Source organism: Corvus brachyrhynchos, unplaced genomic scaffold (genome assembly GCF_000691975.1).
Source record: "Corvus brachyrhynchos isolate BGI_N302 unplaced genomic scaffold, ASM69197v1 scaffold253, whole genome shotgun sequence".
Lineage (NCBI taxonomy): Eukaryota > Metazoa > Chordata > Aves > Passeriformes > Corvidae > Corvus > Corvus brachyrhynchos.
The window spans coordinates 803324-816873 of record NW_008237231.1 but is presented as its reverse complement, the minus strand read 5'-3'; the positions used below and the strand labels follow the sequence as shown (position 1 = coordinate 816873).

The 13550-nt window shown below is 39.5% G+C and overlaps 1 protein-coding gene across 1 annotated transcript in view; it reads left to right on the top strand.

Annotated features, from left to right (window-relative positions):
- CWF19L2 (CWF19-like 2, cell cycle control (S. pombe)) overlaps positions 1-4522 on the top strand; it is a 68179-nt gene extending 63657 nt beyond the window's left edge. The window contains exon 18 of the mRNA XM_017729514.1: positions 431-4522. Coding sequence (XP_017585003.1) covers positions 431-571 — 141 coding nt within the window. The 3' untranslated portion in view covers positions 572-4522. The remainder of the gene's footprint in view (positions 1-430) is intronic.
- The last annotated feature ends 9028 nt before the right edge of the window (positions 4523-13550 follow it).

The following is a 13550-nucleotide window of genomic DNA, read 5'->3' as shown; positions in this document are numbered from 1 at the left end:
GGGAGATCTGTAGTAAATTCTTCCTTTCTTTATTATGTCACAGCAAACATTTTCTGAAAGAATCAGTGTTTCAAAAACATGAAGAGTGACTAGGAGAAATATAACACCAGGAACAGCAAAGTGGGCAGCTTTCTTTCTCTGAACTTTACCTTAATCACAAAATGGATTAACCGTCTTGCACTGTTAGGATATTTAACAGTACATTGATGTGCTGTGCTTACAAGAATTTTGCTGAGGCAACCATCTAACAACTGCAGTTCTGTGTTTAAATTGGTGTATTTTTCAGAATTTCAAGTTTTAATTAGCACTTGAAGAAAATGGACAATCTCATAACTTGAAAATATGTATTTCTTTATTCTGTGATGAGATAGTGTTAAGTAATATGGTAATTCTCCATTTTTCATTACCTATCTTACTTTTACTTGCAAAGGAAATTATTGGTGGCATGCTGGACTTGGAACCACAGCTCTGGAGAAAAGGAATCAGACAGAACTTTGAGGAACAGAGGAAGAAGGTGTTACAGTTTGCACAGTGGTGGAAACCGTATGACTTCACCAAAAAGAAGGAATGAGAACAGCCTGGAGTCGAGGACTATATAAGCCATAAATTCTGCTAAAGGATACTTCAGATGTTAAGATAACACCAATGTGTTATGTGTTGCTAATATATTTTAAAGTATAGGATATTGTTTAATTGCTGATGATCTGTTTCGGACACTGGATCACATGTACCTGCAAGCCTGAAAAACCAGATTTGTACAGTGAGTTTAGTTTCTCCTTTTTCAGCTGAGCCAAAAGGATAATATCTATGTGGCCATTTGAGTTCTTAAAAATGTAACTTTTGCTTTTGGAGTTTTTATAATCTTTGAGACAACTGATATTTTTTTTATATTGTATTTAGCCAGTGCTTAATTATCATGGTGAACTTTTGTAGAAAATGGTGTATCTTTTAAGAATGTTTTGGTTAATACAAATACATTGCTGCAGAACGAAATTGTACAGAAAATAGTTTTCTGGTTTTTGTGTCCTTGTGGTCTTTAAGTTGAGGTCATTGCAGTAACACAAACATTCATAAAGGATGTGACTGATAAACCTGCTGTTGCCCTCCTGCAGAAGAATGAATGCAATTTTTTGTACTTTCTTGCAATATGAAGTAGTATGTTTCAAGCACAAAGGATAATAAGACAGTCCATAGCTGGTGGCAATTGATAGCTTTAATAGTAACAGTTACTCTGATTACAGTAAAAGAAGAATCTCAAGGGAAAATGCTCTCTGATGGCCAACAACGAAGAAAATCATTACAGGGATCTCCCTAGGTGATTCTTCTCCCCTGGGCATCCCCTGTAGTGCCACAGGTGGTTTGCCATAATACTTTGCCCTAATAGTTTTCATCAAGACCAGCTCAAAATCCCTGCTTGTTTTTCCTGCTTGTGATGCCATTAGAGCTGGTTGAAGCGTGCTCTGACCAGAGGCAAGAGTTGCATGTTAATTGATTGTTAAGCATGGATGTCACTAGGAAATGCCTGCATGCTATTTCAGTGACCACTTTCCACCATTTTATTTGCCAGATTTTGTTTTTTCTTTTGTGTAAAAGTTAGGAAATGAGAGTAGGAAGTGTGAGGTGGGGAAAGGATGATTCTTGCATCAGTGTCCACCACTTCCTGTGGAAACCCTGACACAGCAGGCTTGGGCTTTGCAGGTGCAGAGCTGGGAGAACAAGGAGAACAGGAGACAAGGACAGAAGGACATGGATAGAAACATTGCAGCAGCACAAGGGAAAGGGTGCAGACTTGTGTACAGTGCTACAGGGAGGGGCTGCAAATGATGGAAGGTGGAAGGCCCTTGGTATAGGAGATGTTAAGGCTTTGTGTAACTGTCTCTAACTATTGTGAACTGCTCAGGTTAAGAAATGGATCACAAAATATTACAGGGTTGATGACATGTTCATTTCTAGTCCCTTGGTGGTCTTTTGCAGCTTTGCTGAAGAGCTGGCGCTTTCCCTGTTCCTACCCCACTGCCACATTTTGGCAAATAAGTCTGGTAGAGAGAAAAATCTGCTGTGTTGTGAGTTATTTTCTGTAGGATCTTTGTCAATTGGTGTCACTGCAAGAGAAATAACTTAAAAGTAAGCTTTGATGATAATTTTAGTGATTTAATGTCTGATTTATACTGTGTTCACCAGCAAGCCATGGATAAAAGGGACAGTTCTACTGTTCTCCAGTATGTTTCGATCTTCCTTAGGCTACTGGGAAGATTACTTAGCAAATAGGATGTGAAATAGTAGCTGCCAGTAGTTGGTTAGAATGTGGTAATGCTGAACCAAATTTAGCTAAAGTGCAGTCTTTGGTGGTGTAAAGCATGACTAAAAATTGTTTTCTCTGAAAACATATGTAGCCTCCAGTCTCATCTGCCCCCTGGGATGGCAGCTGGAAGCAGCAGAGGTGACTGTCTTTTAAGGCCATGGAAAAGTCTTTATCCAGTGCTGTGCTGGAAATGCAATTCTGCTGACATGACTTCTCTCAGAATTTGTGTTCCTCAAGGGAAGTGCTGTGTTTTCCAAAGGATATCCAACTTGTATGTAGAAAAGTCCTCTGACTCATGGTCTGTGCATATTTTATTATTCTGGTTTCAGCAAAACTACTGGTATTCTTTGGGAAGGACTCTGGAATATGGGAGAAGGGTAACTCAAGCTGGTGATACAGGAGAATGTTTCTTACCCTGTTAGAAGATTTTAGAATGGGAGACTGTGTTTTCCACATACACTGAGAATAGTTTGTTCTTGTAATTGGTCACAGACCAGACATGCATATTGTCAGTTTAAGCTCTTCCTCTTCATTAGTATCTCTAAATATTCATGAGGCCATGACAGTCAACACAGCTTGTTAGGGCACTTGTGGGAGGCATGGTATGCTTAGACTTCAGTACTTACTCTTAAAAATACTGAAATATTTTAAATAGACCTCTTTCATCTGGAAGAATACCCAATAACTAAGTTCTTTGGCACTAAGAGGTAGAAAATATAAATTCAGGTGTCTTTAGGGAAAACAGGGATTGGAAGCTTGGTTTCTTACATTGTTATAAATATGCTTCTATGTACTCTTTTGTGTGACCAGGGAGGAAAAGGATCTTCTTTCTTCAGGTGAATCTACAAGTGTGATTTAACAGGCATCGGATTATATCCATGTCCTGCCCTGTGTTACAGGAATATTGTGTAATATGTGCTGCTACTCTTCTGAAAGGAAAAAGTGTTAATAGTAATTCTTACGGCAGTTCACCAATCTCTTGAAATCTCATGAAAGAAGAGAAATTTTGATGGTTCCCTTGAGAGTTCTTTCTTCAGCATTTCCTGTTTTCTGCATTTGTCATTTTATCATTAAAGTATGTTTTTCTAATTCTGACTGGACTACTTATGAAAAGTCAAGGAAACATAGGCTGCTATGCTCTTGCTTTAAGTGTAGCTGTTTTGTAAACAAGATCTTTAATATCCTAGGTAAACTAGGACTAGGTACTAGAGTACAAGACATCTTTACCTGCAAGCATCTTTACCCTCCCTGGCTCCTGGGTGTTACCTAAGCACTGTACATAGAGGCACAGCTCGCACATTGGTTACGTTAGAGAAAGCAGAGTCTGAGCTCTTGATGGGTGGGTAGTTGTAAAAAGTTCATTCCTCAGTGCTCAAGCTGCATGTGCCTTTGTACATGCAGTCTGAGGGCAGCAGGCTGAAATTGCTCTGATGAGCCAACTTTAAGTTCTGTATTAGAATTGAAAATGCATTAATTCATTATTTTAAAATTTTTAGCTTTTGTAAAGCAAGTACACTACAGCATACATGCAGTAAAAACAAATTTTGCAAAAACCCACAAGCACAATTAACATTTTAGAATAAAGTTGAAGATACTCTTCATGGACCACTGTCTTTGAGGTAGTATTTTTATTCAAGATTTTCTGCTTTGTGATTTCTGGCCATTGATGCACAACTCTTGGTCACCTGGCAATCTGGAATGAGAGATAGATACAGTTTGCTTTCCAGACCAGACAAGATGACTTTTCCAAGTCTCTCCTAGCTCTTTCTGCTGGGATTTTAAGATCTTACTTGGTTCTGATATTTTATGTGAAAATGTCTTGGAACAGCACTGTAAGACAAGATATGAGCAGCTAACAGCTGATAAATATTTAATGGAGCATAAATACAGTTGCCGCTGTACAGCTTCCCCTTGGCTGTTGTCACAGGTTACAGGCCTTCATTTGGGATTACCACGTGATCTCTTATGTCTCTAGATGGTTTTTATAGCCAGTTTCAGGTGTGTGCTTTGCAGTTGTTTGAAAGCATTGCAGCTCTTCCATCTCTTCCAGTATTCTCCCTTTTAGTGTAGAACAGCTCTTTGAATGTTTGACCACAGTTCAGGAGGCCTGAGAACTTGCCAGTGAGGTGGACAACAACAACTAACAGTCATAATGGCTTTATGGATGATGGCATCTCCAACTGGAACTGGGTATGTAGGCTTTTAGTTTAGAGTTAACATGAGCAAATTGAATCAGAAATGGTGATCTTTCAGTCCCTCTCTCTTCTTTCCTGGCTGCTGTTTCAGGACTTAGATCTTCATTATCTTATCCAAGCTGCTTTTTCATTAGGTAACTCATCTCAGCAATACTTGCTAAGACTTGGCAAGTACTTGCTAGGAATGGCTGGTTCAACCTCTTAGCCACCAAGACTGACCAGTCTGTACAACAATGTTGGGTCTTTGCCTGAATCACCCTTTCCCATGGCTGACAGTAAGGGTTTGCTAATGTTACGTAGTGGAAAAGGTGCAAAGCCTGGCATGGCTACTGTTTGTTACATACCCGCACTCCAGGTCTCTGTGTAACTGTGTGTGTTGGGATATGTACTAGTTACATTTAGGGAACAAGTGCTGAGACTTCATGGGATTTCACTAGAGTTACATGGAGCTTTACACCATTAAAAATGTCAGAGAATGTCCCTTATCATGAGGAGAAGGTAGATTTAAGTACTCAAAAGGAATTACAACTTTACTTGTTCATTTACTTAATCTGCTAATACTGGATTTATAAAATGTCTTAAGTAAACTTTAAGCCTTTCATAAGTGGTTTGTGGCATCCATAGAATCAGAGGAGGAGGACAGGAGATAATTTTATCTTGCTGATTCAAGGAGAAATTCAGGTACCTTTGTGGTATTGGCATTCCTAGGTCTGTTTTTATCATGAACCATTTGGCTTATCTTTAATCTGATTTGTCCATGATTCAAGTTCAGTATTTATTGTCTTGTCTGTTACGAATGTGTGAAACATTATTTCATTCTTTGGAGGCTGCTTTTGCATATCTGAAGACTGCAGTTAGGCTGTCTCCAAATTCTCGTCTTCAGGTTAAACTGTGCATTTGCTTTCAATGTTTTCCTGTAGGTTGTTTTTTTCTATTCTTCTTGTGATTCTTTGGTGCTCTAGAGTCTCTCTGGTTCATTAAGATGGGACGTGATGGAAGTCTTGAGAGTGGATATGATATCTCAGAGAAGTGTTAGCATTGTGTCTGATATGAGAGGATTGATGCCACTGTTGGTGGAATATCCTCCTATTCACAGACACACATCCCCAGTGCAGTTTGCCTATTTCAGGAGACTACGACATAGTGAAGCCTATGACTCCCTGCAACCTTCAGATCCTCTCCTGCTCTCCAGTCCACAGTTTGCAATTATAGCAAATTATACCCAAGTCTGTGTTCTTGCTCTTATTGTTATTGACTTCATTTCCTTTTTATAGACCTTTTTTATTTTCATTTTGATGAGATAATTTTGAATTCTACTTCTGCTTTTAAATTATTTTTTTACACCCTCTTGAGTCATCTGCAAAATTAAGCAGTAATGCTGTATTGCAGCAACCAGCAATTGATGCCACATCCATGTTCACCCTGCAATATTTGTGTGCACTGGCTAAACTGTTTTCATGCTATCACTTAGACTGTTGCTGATGGACTTGCTGCAACTTCTGGTCCCATTATTCTTGCTACAGGTGTGGCTGCTGTGGGCATCTCAAGTACCCAATGCAATAGAAAGAGTTGCTTTAGTAGTCAGAAACGTCTGTGAGAGTTGAGATAGAAATGAACTCCAGGATTGTATTCTGTTTTTCCATAGGAAAAAAATGGGCTGAAAATGAGACATTGCTGTGATACCATTCCCACTCAGGTCATCTGCTTGGCTGTGCCCCTTCCCTACCTCTTGCATGCTGAGGGGGCAGAGGTAGAAACAGGAGAGGCCTTGATGATGTGAAAACACTGCTCAGCAATATGTGAAACTTTTAGTGTCCTATCAGGATTGTTTTGGTCACAAATTTAATTCACGGCACCATGCAAGCTTTGCCCTTTGCTACTGGCAGATAGTGACAGGGCCACCACCCAGCAGGAAGGAGTTTTGAGAGGCTTGGTTGTTATTATGTGCCACGAGTTCTTGGAGTGATTTACAATCAGGCTAGCTGAATTTAAAAGTGTATACTACTGGCCATCCCTGAAAACTGAGGAAAATTTTATCTGTAATGAAGATAGATTCAGGATTTTAAAAGCCCCAAACAACTTGATAAGCTTTGGAAGGCAGAGTGGACAGAAGGCAGAGAAGGAAGGCAGAGAATTTGGCTATTACCTCTTTTTAAAAACAACACATGGCTTCTTGAGAGGTTCCTGTTCACCAGCTCCCCACTTTATTGAAGCGTAGTCTTCTGTGGAAAGCTTTTGGATTATTTTCTCTTTAGAGCAAGAATACTTTGGCCAGTATTAGAAGACAAACAGATGATATGGAATTCATCTCACATCTGTGTGAGTAGTTCTCGTCTCTGTAGCTGTCTGCAAGACTATGGATAAACAGCATTTTATATTTCCTATCAAATACAAAACCTTTTAAAAACTTTGTTCTAAACTGGAAAAAAAAAAAAAAAGAATAGCATTCTCCAAGGAAATCTTCATCCTCAGGACCTTGATCTTCACAGCTTCTTGCAGACATGAACTTTGTGTGTCTGAAGGTTTTGACAAACACAGCTCCCTCTGACAGCTGTGAGTCTGCTGTCTCTTTGGACCAAGTGAATTTGCCCCCAAGCCTTTGCACATCCCCTGCCCCAACCCAGTGCCTAGGATTTGGGTTGCTTAGAGCACCTAGAAAGTCCTCTCAGATCCCAGGTCCTTGTGCACGCCTGGGATCTCATCCTCTTCAGTTGAACACATCAGCCTTGAAGTCCTCTTTGTCCATGAACACAGTTTTAAATGATTTATGACTGCACAGTCTTTTATTTTTAGCTTCGGTACAAAGCTTCCAAATCAAATCTGGGTGGGAGCTGCTGTCTCTGATTATTTTGTTGTCTTCGTTTCCACTAATGAAAAACAAGTGGAGTCTTGCAGTTAAACAGTGGGGTTGTCTTCCTTAGTGTATTTTTTACACAAATCAAACAGGAATACAGGTAGATGAGAACAATAATATGATTCTGGCATATTAAATAATTAACTTAAAAAAGGTCAGTGAGTCCCTGCCTAACAAAACAGCAATGCTAGAAAGCTTGCATTGTTTTTTAATGTTGGGAAGCAAGGACATGCAAGAGGGTTGTAAGGACTCACAAAGAGGTTGTGAGCTGGATGGCGCAGTTGGCACAACAGAAGGACAGGATGCCATCCTGGGGGGCTGGACAAGCTTGAGAAGTGGGCCCATGAGAACCTCATGAGGTTCAGCAAGTCTAAGTGCTACTCCTGGGTCAGGACAATCCCAGACATGAGAACAGACTAGGAGAAGAAGTCACGGAGAGCAGCCCTGCCAAGAAGGATGTGGTGGTGCTGGTGGATGAGAAACTGGATGTGACTTGTCATTGTGTGCTCACATGCCAGAAAGCCAGTTGTATCCTAGGATGCATTGAAAGCAGCATGCAGGCAAGGGATGTCATTCTGCCCCTCTGCTCTACTCTGGTTTTTATCATCATGTGATTCCTCAGTTCTGATGCTACCGGTCCTGTGGTCTTTCACGTGTCTGCATTATTTGGGCAATAGAATTGTTTCATTCAATTTAAGAAAATTTAAGAAAATGTTTAAGTTCAATTTAAGAAAATGTTTCATTTTCTTAATTTACCCTATATGCATTACTTGGGTTATGCAGACATCTTTGTGCAACTTCTGTTTGATGTATTTTAGCTTCACAGAAGATTTCTGGCTATGCAGTTTTCATTGCATGTTTTTGTTTTTTGTTTTGCTGGGGTTTTTCTTCCCCTGTAACACATTGACTGCACTATGTGTTTGAGGGTGCCAACAAGAGTGCTTCTCCTGTGTGATATCGTGCTTGGCTCCTCTGTATGTGACTGACTCTTAGTTAAGTAGACTGGCACTGCCTGATCCTGGAGAGTTCCTGGAGACCTGTGCTGCTCCCTTTCCTAATAGCTGGGGTCTTGGAGAGAGGGTCTGTTTATTGGAGATGGGCTTCATGGTTATTGATCATCTCCCTCTCCTGAAAGGAGTCTGTTGTGTAAGAGGACAGGTCTTGGGGAATAATCTAAAAACTATCACCTTCTCAGGAACTGTGTTTCACATCTGGATCAGCTTATTAAGGATATTTACTAATGAAGCCCCAGTAAGGTGACACAGCAGCCAATTATTTTTTGCACTGAGTTCCCACTTGTTTATTGACTGACAGCAGGACCTTTTAAAACTGCAGGCCTGACAACTTTGTGTTAAATCTGTTATTTCAGTTTAGTCTTTAACAGCATGTCTAAACCCCAACCTGAATCCCCGAATTTAATCACATTACAAACTTATTATTCTGCTTGCTGAGTCACTTTGTCAGTTTGACAGCATGCCTAGCAGAAAATTTCTATTCCTTTCAATTCTTTGATTAAAGAAATGAATTAATTCTGAGTTTTATTTTGTTTGGAGATACGGAAATCTGACTCGCCCACAGATTCATAGTCGCCATTTGAAGCTGGAGAGTTCTCTTTTGTGGTAAATGTAGTGAGTAGTCACAATTCTGAGCAAAACCCTTGTTTTTGCCATGCTGTGGTGAAGATCCCTGTATTTGAAGGCCTACTCCCAGCTTTTTGCTTGTATTGGCCAGAGGTTGAGTATATCTCACTGTAGCAGCCATGAATGGCCAATGCAACAAGTAGTCGTGAAGAGGGAATTGATCTGTACAAAGGATGTCTTCCTGATGGATTATTATTTAAAACAAATATACAAAGATGTGTAGAGAGAGTTTGGAGCTGGGAAAGAACCTTTTCGACTTGAACAAGTGGGTCTTGAAGTTGGAAGTTAGCAATTATTCGTAGTGCTTGACCTTCAGAATATTTAGTTGGCTTAGAAAAGTTGGGTATCTGCAGCCTGCAGTGAAGACTGAGAACTGTTAACAAAATCATACAATCATATGTCTCTGATATATTTTTCTACTCTTTATAATGGGAAAGGAATAGTATTAGTATTGGCATTTTGAAACTGTTTCTCAAATACCGCAAACACATTATGATTTAGAATTTACAAGTATTGTATTGCTATCAGCATGCTGCAGACCAAATCAGCTGTTGTCCTGGCTGTTGTGAAGTCACATAATTAGGCCATGCATGTCATAAGGAGTTAAAAAAAAATCCCACTCAGAGCAGAGGAAAGTTTATACTTTTCATTCCCATTCTGCTAATGAGGAACGACCGACATGAAGATGAGAGCTGGGACAGAGTTCCACTTAGCAGCGTGCAGTCCCTGCTGGACGGATGTGGTCAGCACAGGGCAATGTTTGATGGGGAGGGATCATAATCCACTCAAAATTAGGGAAAGGAAAATTATTAGAGGGCTATGTAAGGGCATAACGGGAATGTGTGGGGATAAAACCAGAAGGGATAGTGTGAAGCAGATCTAGTGACTTTTAGGTTCATGAAAGACGAGAAGTTTAACACCTGCACTAAGAAGAAAGCAATGATACCATGGTTTCATGGCTGAGTTAGGAAGACTCTCAAATAACTGATGGTGCAACAGAGATATGAAATAATTTTTGCTCTTAACTTTATAAAAAAGAATAATTTTGACCAGACTCTAAATACAATTAAGTTTTCAAAAGGGAAAATATTTGTCAGCAGTGAGGAAAGAAGAGGTAGAACAAAATATTCAGTAACTTACATGCATGTCATTCTCTAAAAAATCAGCAAGAAACTATCTCGATGCTGTAGAATATGTGGGGGAGATGTGAAAATACCATTAATAAATATTTACAGATACATTCAAATATGGTGTGTGTAAAATTGCCTTGACCTATATCCCATAGCTTTGTTCCTGTTCTCAAGGACTTTTTTTGGGGGGAAAAAAAGAAGCAAACAAACTTTCAAAGAGAATAGGTTTTTTTATGTTCTCTTCATGAGAATTTTCACACTTCCTTAAAAAGTTACCTTTCCATCTAAGCAAAGCTTTCAATATTTCTACTTTGAGTTTTCTGTCATTATGCAGTCTAAATAAAATTCATCTTTGAAAATTTTCTTTCAGATAGAGCTTTTCTGCCAAGAAAGAGAGTATAATTTTCACTTTTCTCTTGGGAATTTCTGCAGCAGAAAGGTTGCTTTGAAGTGCACAAAACCTGCAGTTTGTGCTGGGTAATTTTGCACCCTCCAGTGGCCATGAAGCTTCTTTTTTAGTCCCAAATTCCCTGAAGTAGATAGAACACATTGCTGCAGGTAGCAAAATGTTCAGATTCTGAAAGCCGTCTGTGTGCTTTCTTCCTATAATCAAGTAATCCACAGCTTTTTCCAAAAGGATATATTCCAATAACTCTGTGCTTTCATGGAAATTTTCTTCTTCTTTCCACTGTACTCTACCACTGCTGGGGAAAAAAAAGGTAAATCTCACCTGTGACATTCTGTTTATGTTTAGTAACTGCCATAGGCAGGGCAGGAGTCCTGCAGCATTTTCTAGTCACCTTTGGCAAGTTTTGTAGTGTCACAGAAAAATGGCCCTTAGGAATTAAAAATAATGAGCTGTGATTCTATGTCTGCATCTCCAAGCATCCCTTCCTTCTGTTGGGACAAGCTCTCTTGAGAGGAGAAGGTGCTGACACTGTTTATGTATTCTTTCCAAGGCAGGCATCAGCAAGAGTTAGTGAAGTTCTGAGTACCTCAGTGATTGCCTGTGTTTGTTTCCAACTAAATCACAGATCTGCTTGATACTTTGTCCATATGTGGAAAGAAATATCTTTCAAATGTCCATCAGTATCCTCTGGAAGAGAACCTGATGTATGACTGTGGAACTGTAGATGGATTTCAAGCAAGACCCCTTATCTCTCTTGATTTCAGTTTTTTACGTTGAACAATTTACCATTTATCCTCGGAGAAGCCACCAAAGGCAGTGTTACTCGTGCTGGTAAGTAATCCTCAGCCTTCAATTCTTTGGGAATGTGTTAGAATTCGCTTGGAATTTAGTTCTGCAGTTTCACTAGGAAATGTTTCAAAAAGTGTAGCTTTTTTGCTACTCAGTGTGGTGAGATGCAAGGAGTAGAATTCATCTCACCTTAAGTTTGGGGGGCTGATTTACCACCAGTATAGGGAGGATGTCTAAACTCCAGTTTCAGTCAGTGTAGTGAGCAGGGTCTAGAGAGTGGTTCAGTCTACTCAGTGTGGGTGGTGTTCTTGGGATGAGTCAATGGACTCCAAGCCGTGTCCTGTCCTGCCTGGCTCTCCATGGGCTGTAATGGGAATTTAGACATCTGCCTCACATGTAGACATCTGCATTGTAGAAACTCAAATCCAGGAAGGCTGGACTGTAGCCTGTATTTTTATGTAGAAAACTATTGTCATTATTTTATACTCCTACATAGGAGTTATATCCTTTAGAATATAACTTTTCTCCTGTGATACTTGCAGCCATCAGAACACTATTGAATTTTCTTGCTCTAAGACATGAGCCAAATTGTGTCTTATTAAAGGTGGGAAAGTTTAATATATTTCACTAATTGAATGTTAAATGTTTGTTAATGTATTTTAATATTCTAATAAGGGATGGGGAATGTGGGAGGAACTGAGCACTCCTCTTTCTAGAGCCACAGGATCTTAACTGAGGCCAGCCCCCAAAAAATGAGAGTAAGTTTTCATATAAACCAGTAGTTATATTTCAGAAGTCAAAGGAACTGGACAACATCTGAGAGGACTTGCAGAAGAAAAACATTTTTGTAAGAACCCAGGGACCTACACTCTTCTAACCCTTACCTTGGAACTGGGAAAAAAGCAAGAAAATATCTAATGGTTGATATATATGGGTAAGAAAAAAAACAAACAAAAAGGATTTTGAAAATTCCTTGAGGCTGTTTTTTGTTTGAGTGGCCTACAGAGAAGGCAATAGATATGATATATGTGGAATTTTATGCTTCTCTAACTCATGTGTGATACTCCCATAAGCAACCTATGAGAATAATGAAACCCTGGAAGTGTTTGTACATTCCACTATTCAATTCACACCTTTGGTCTTGTGTAGCAGTGGGATCCAGAGGATCATTATGATGCTATTAGATGTCATGTTGTTGTTAGGTTTAGGATATATGTTTTTTATAGCTTTAGCACAATCCTGAAAATGTGAAGAACAGCAAAGAGGTAATTTTGGCAGAATGGGAATTACTTTGAGTTTGTATTTAAGTCCACAGTCAAGATGAAGGACCTCAGAAGAACATTTTTCTCAACATGAGATGAGGCATTGTAGCAACATGTGATGCTTCTGGAATGTAGTTTTGCTGCCTTTGACATAAAAACAACATGGTAAAATAGCAGAGTTGATAGAAAATAATGAAGGATGTAGATTGGACAGTAGCAGTCACATCCATTTTCTCCTTGTCCCCCTGCCCTTAATGAAAAGAACATGATGTTTTTTCCTTTACCCAGTTAGGTCAAATTTAAACATGTGACTTGTGTTCTACTGAGTTCCAGTTCTCAAGTTCTTCTTGCACAAATGGTGATATGTATTCCCTTAGGTCACGTCAGTAGCCTCTCCCTCTGACAGGATAAGCCCCTGTGTTTAATTTTTGCTGACTTTTATGAACCATATTATTTAATGATTTCAGGTGTTTGGGTTTTTTTTGCTTTCCCTGGTACAGGCCCTTGAACAGGTGAGATCTCTTGCTTCACATCATTGTGGGTAATATGACACTTTCAGTCAAGTCATCAGAAATCCCAGGGACACGATAGCTCTGGTCTCTGTACTCAAGCAAGCACAGCAAAGAAGAGGAGTTGCTGGCCTTGAGCTCTGGACTCTTATGCTGACAGTGAACCTGTTATTTCAGATAGGATATGTATCTTTGGAGGATCTGGTGTTCCTTGTGGCTCATGTTTCTGGATGCACTGCAAGAGCATCAGGAAACAGAAAATTTAGTAAAAATAACATACAGATGTAAAGGTCAAGAGTTTGATTATGGATTCATGACAGCTTATATTTGCAAAAAGGTCTCTCTTTTTTTTAATCTATTGCTCGAGGGGCTGAGAAGAGTCCCTGGCTCCAGACTAAAAAGCCCACAATGTGGCATCTGTCCTCCAAAGTTCCCCAAGCAAAAAGTAGCAGAGATCTTT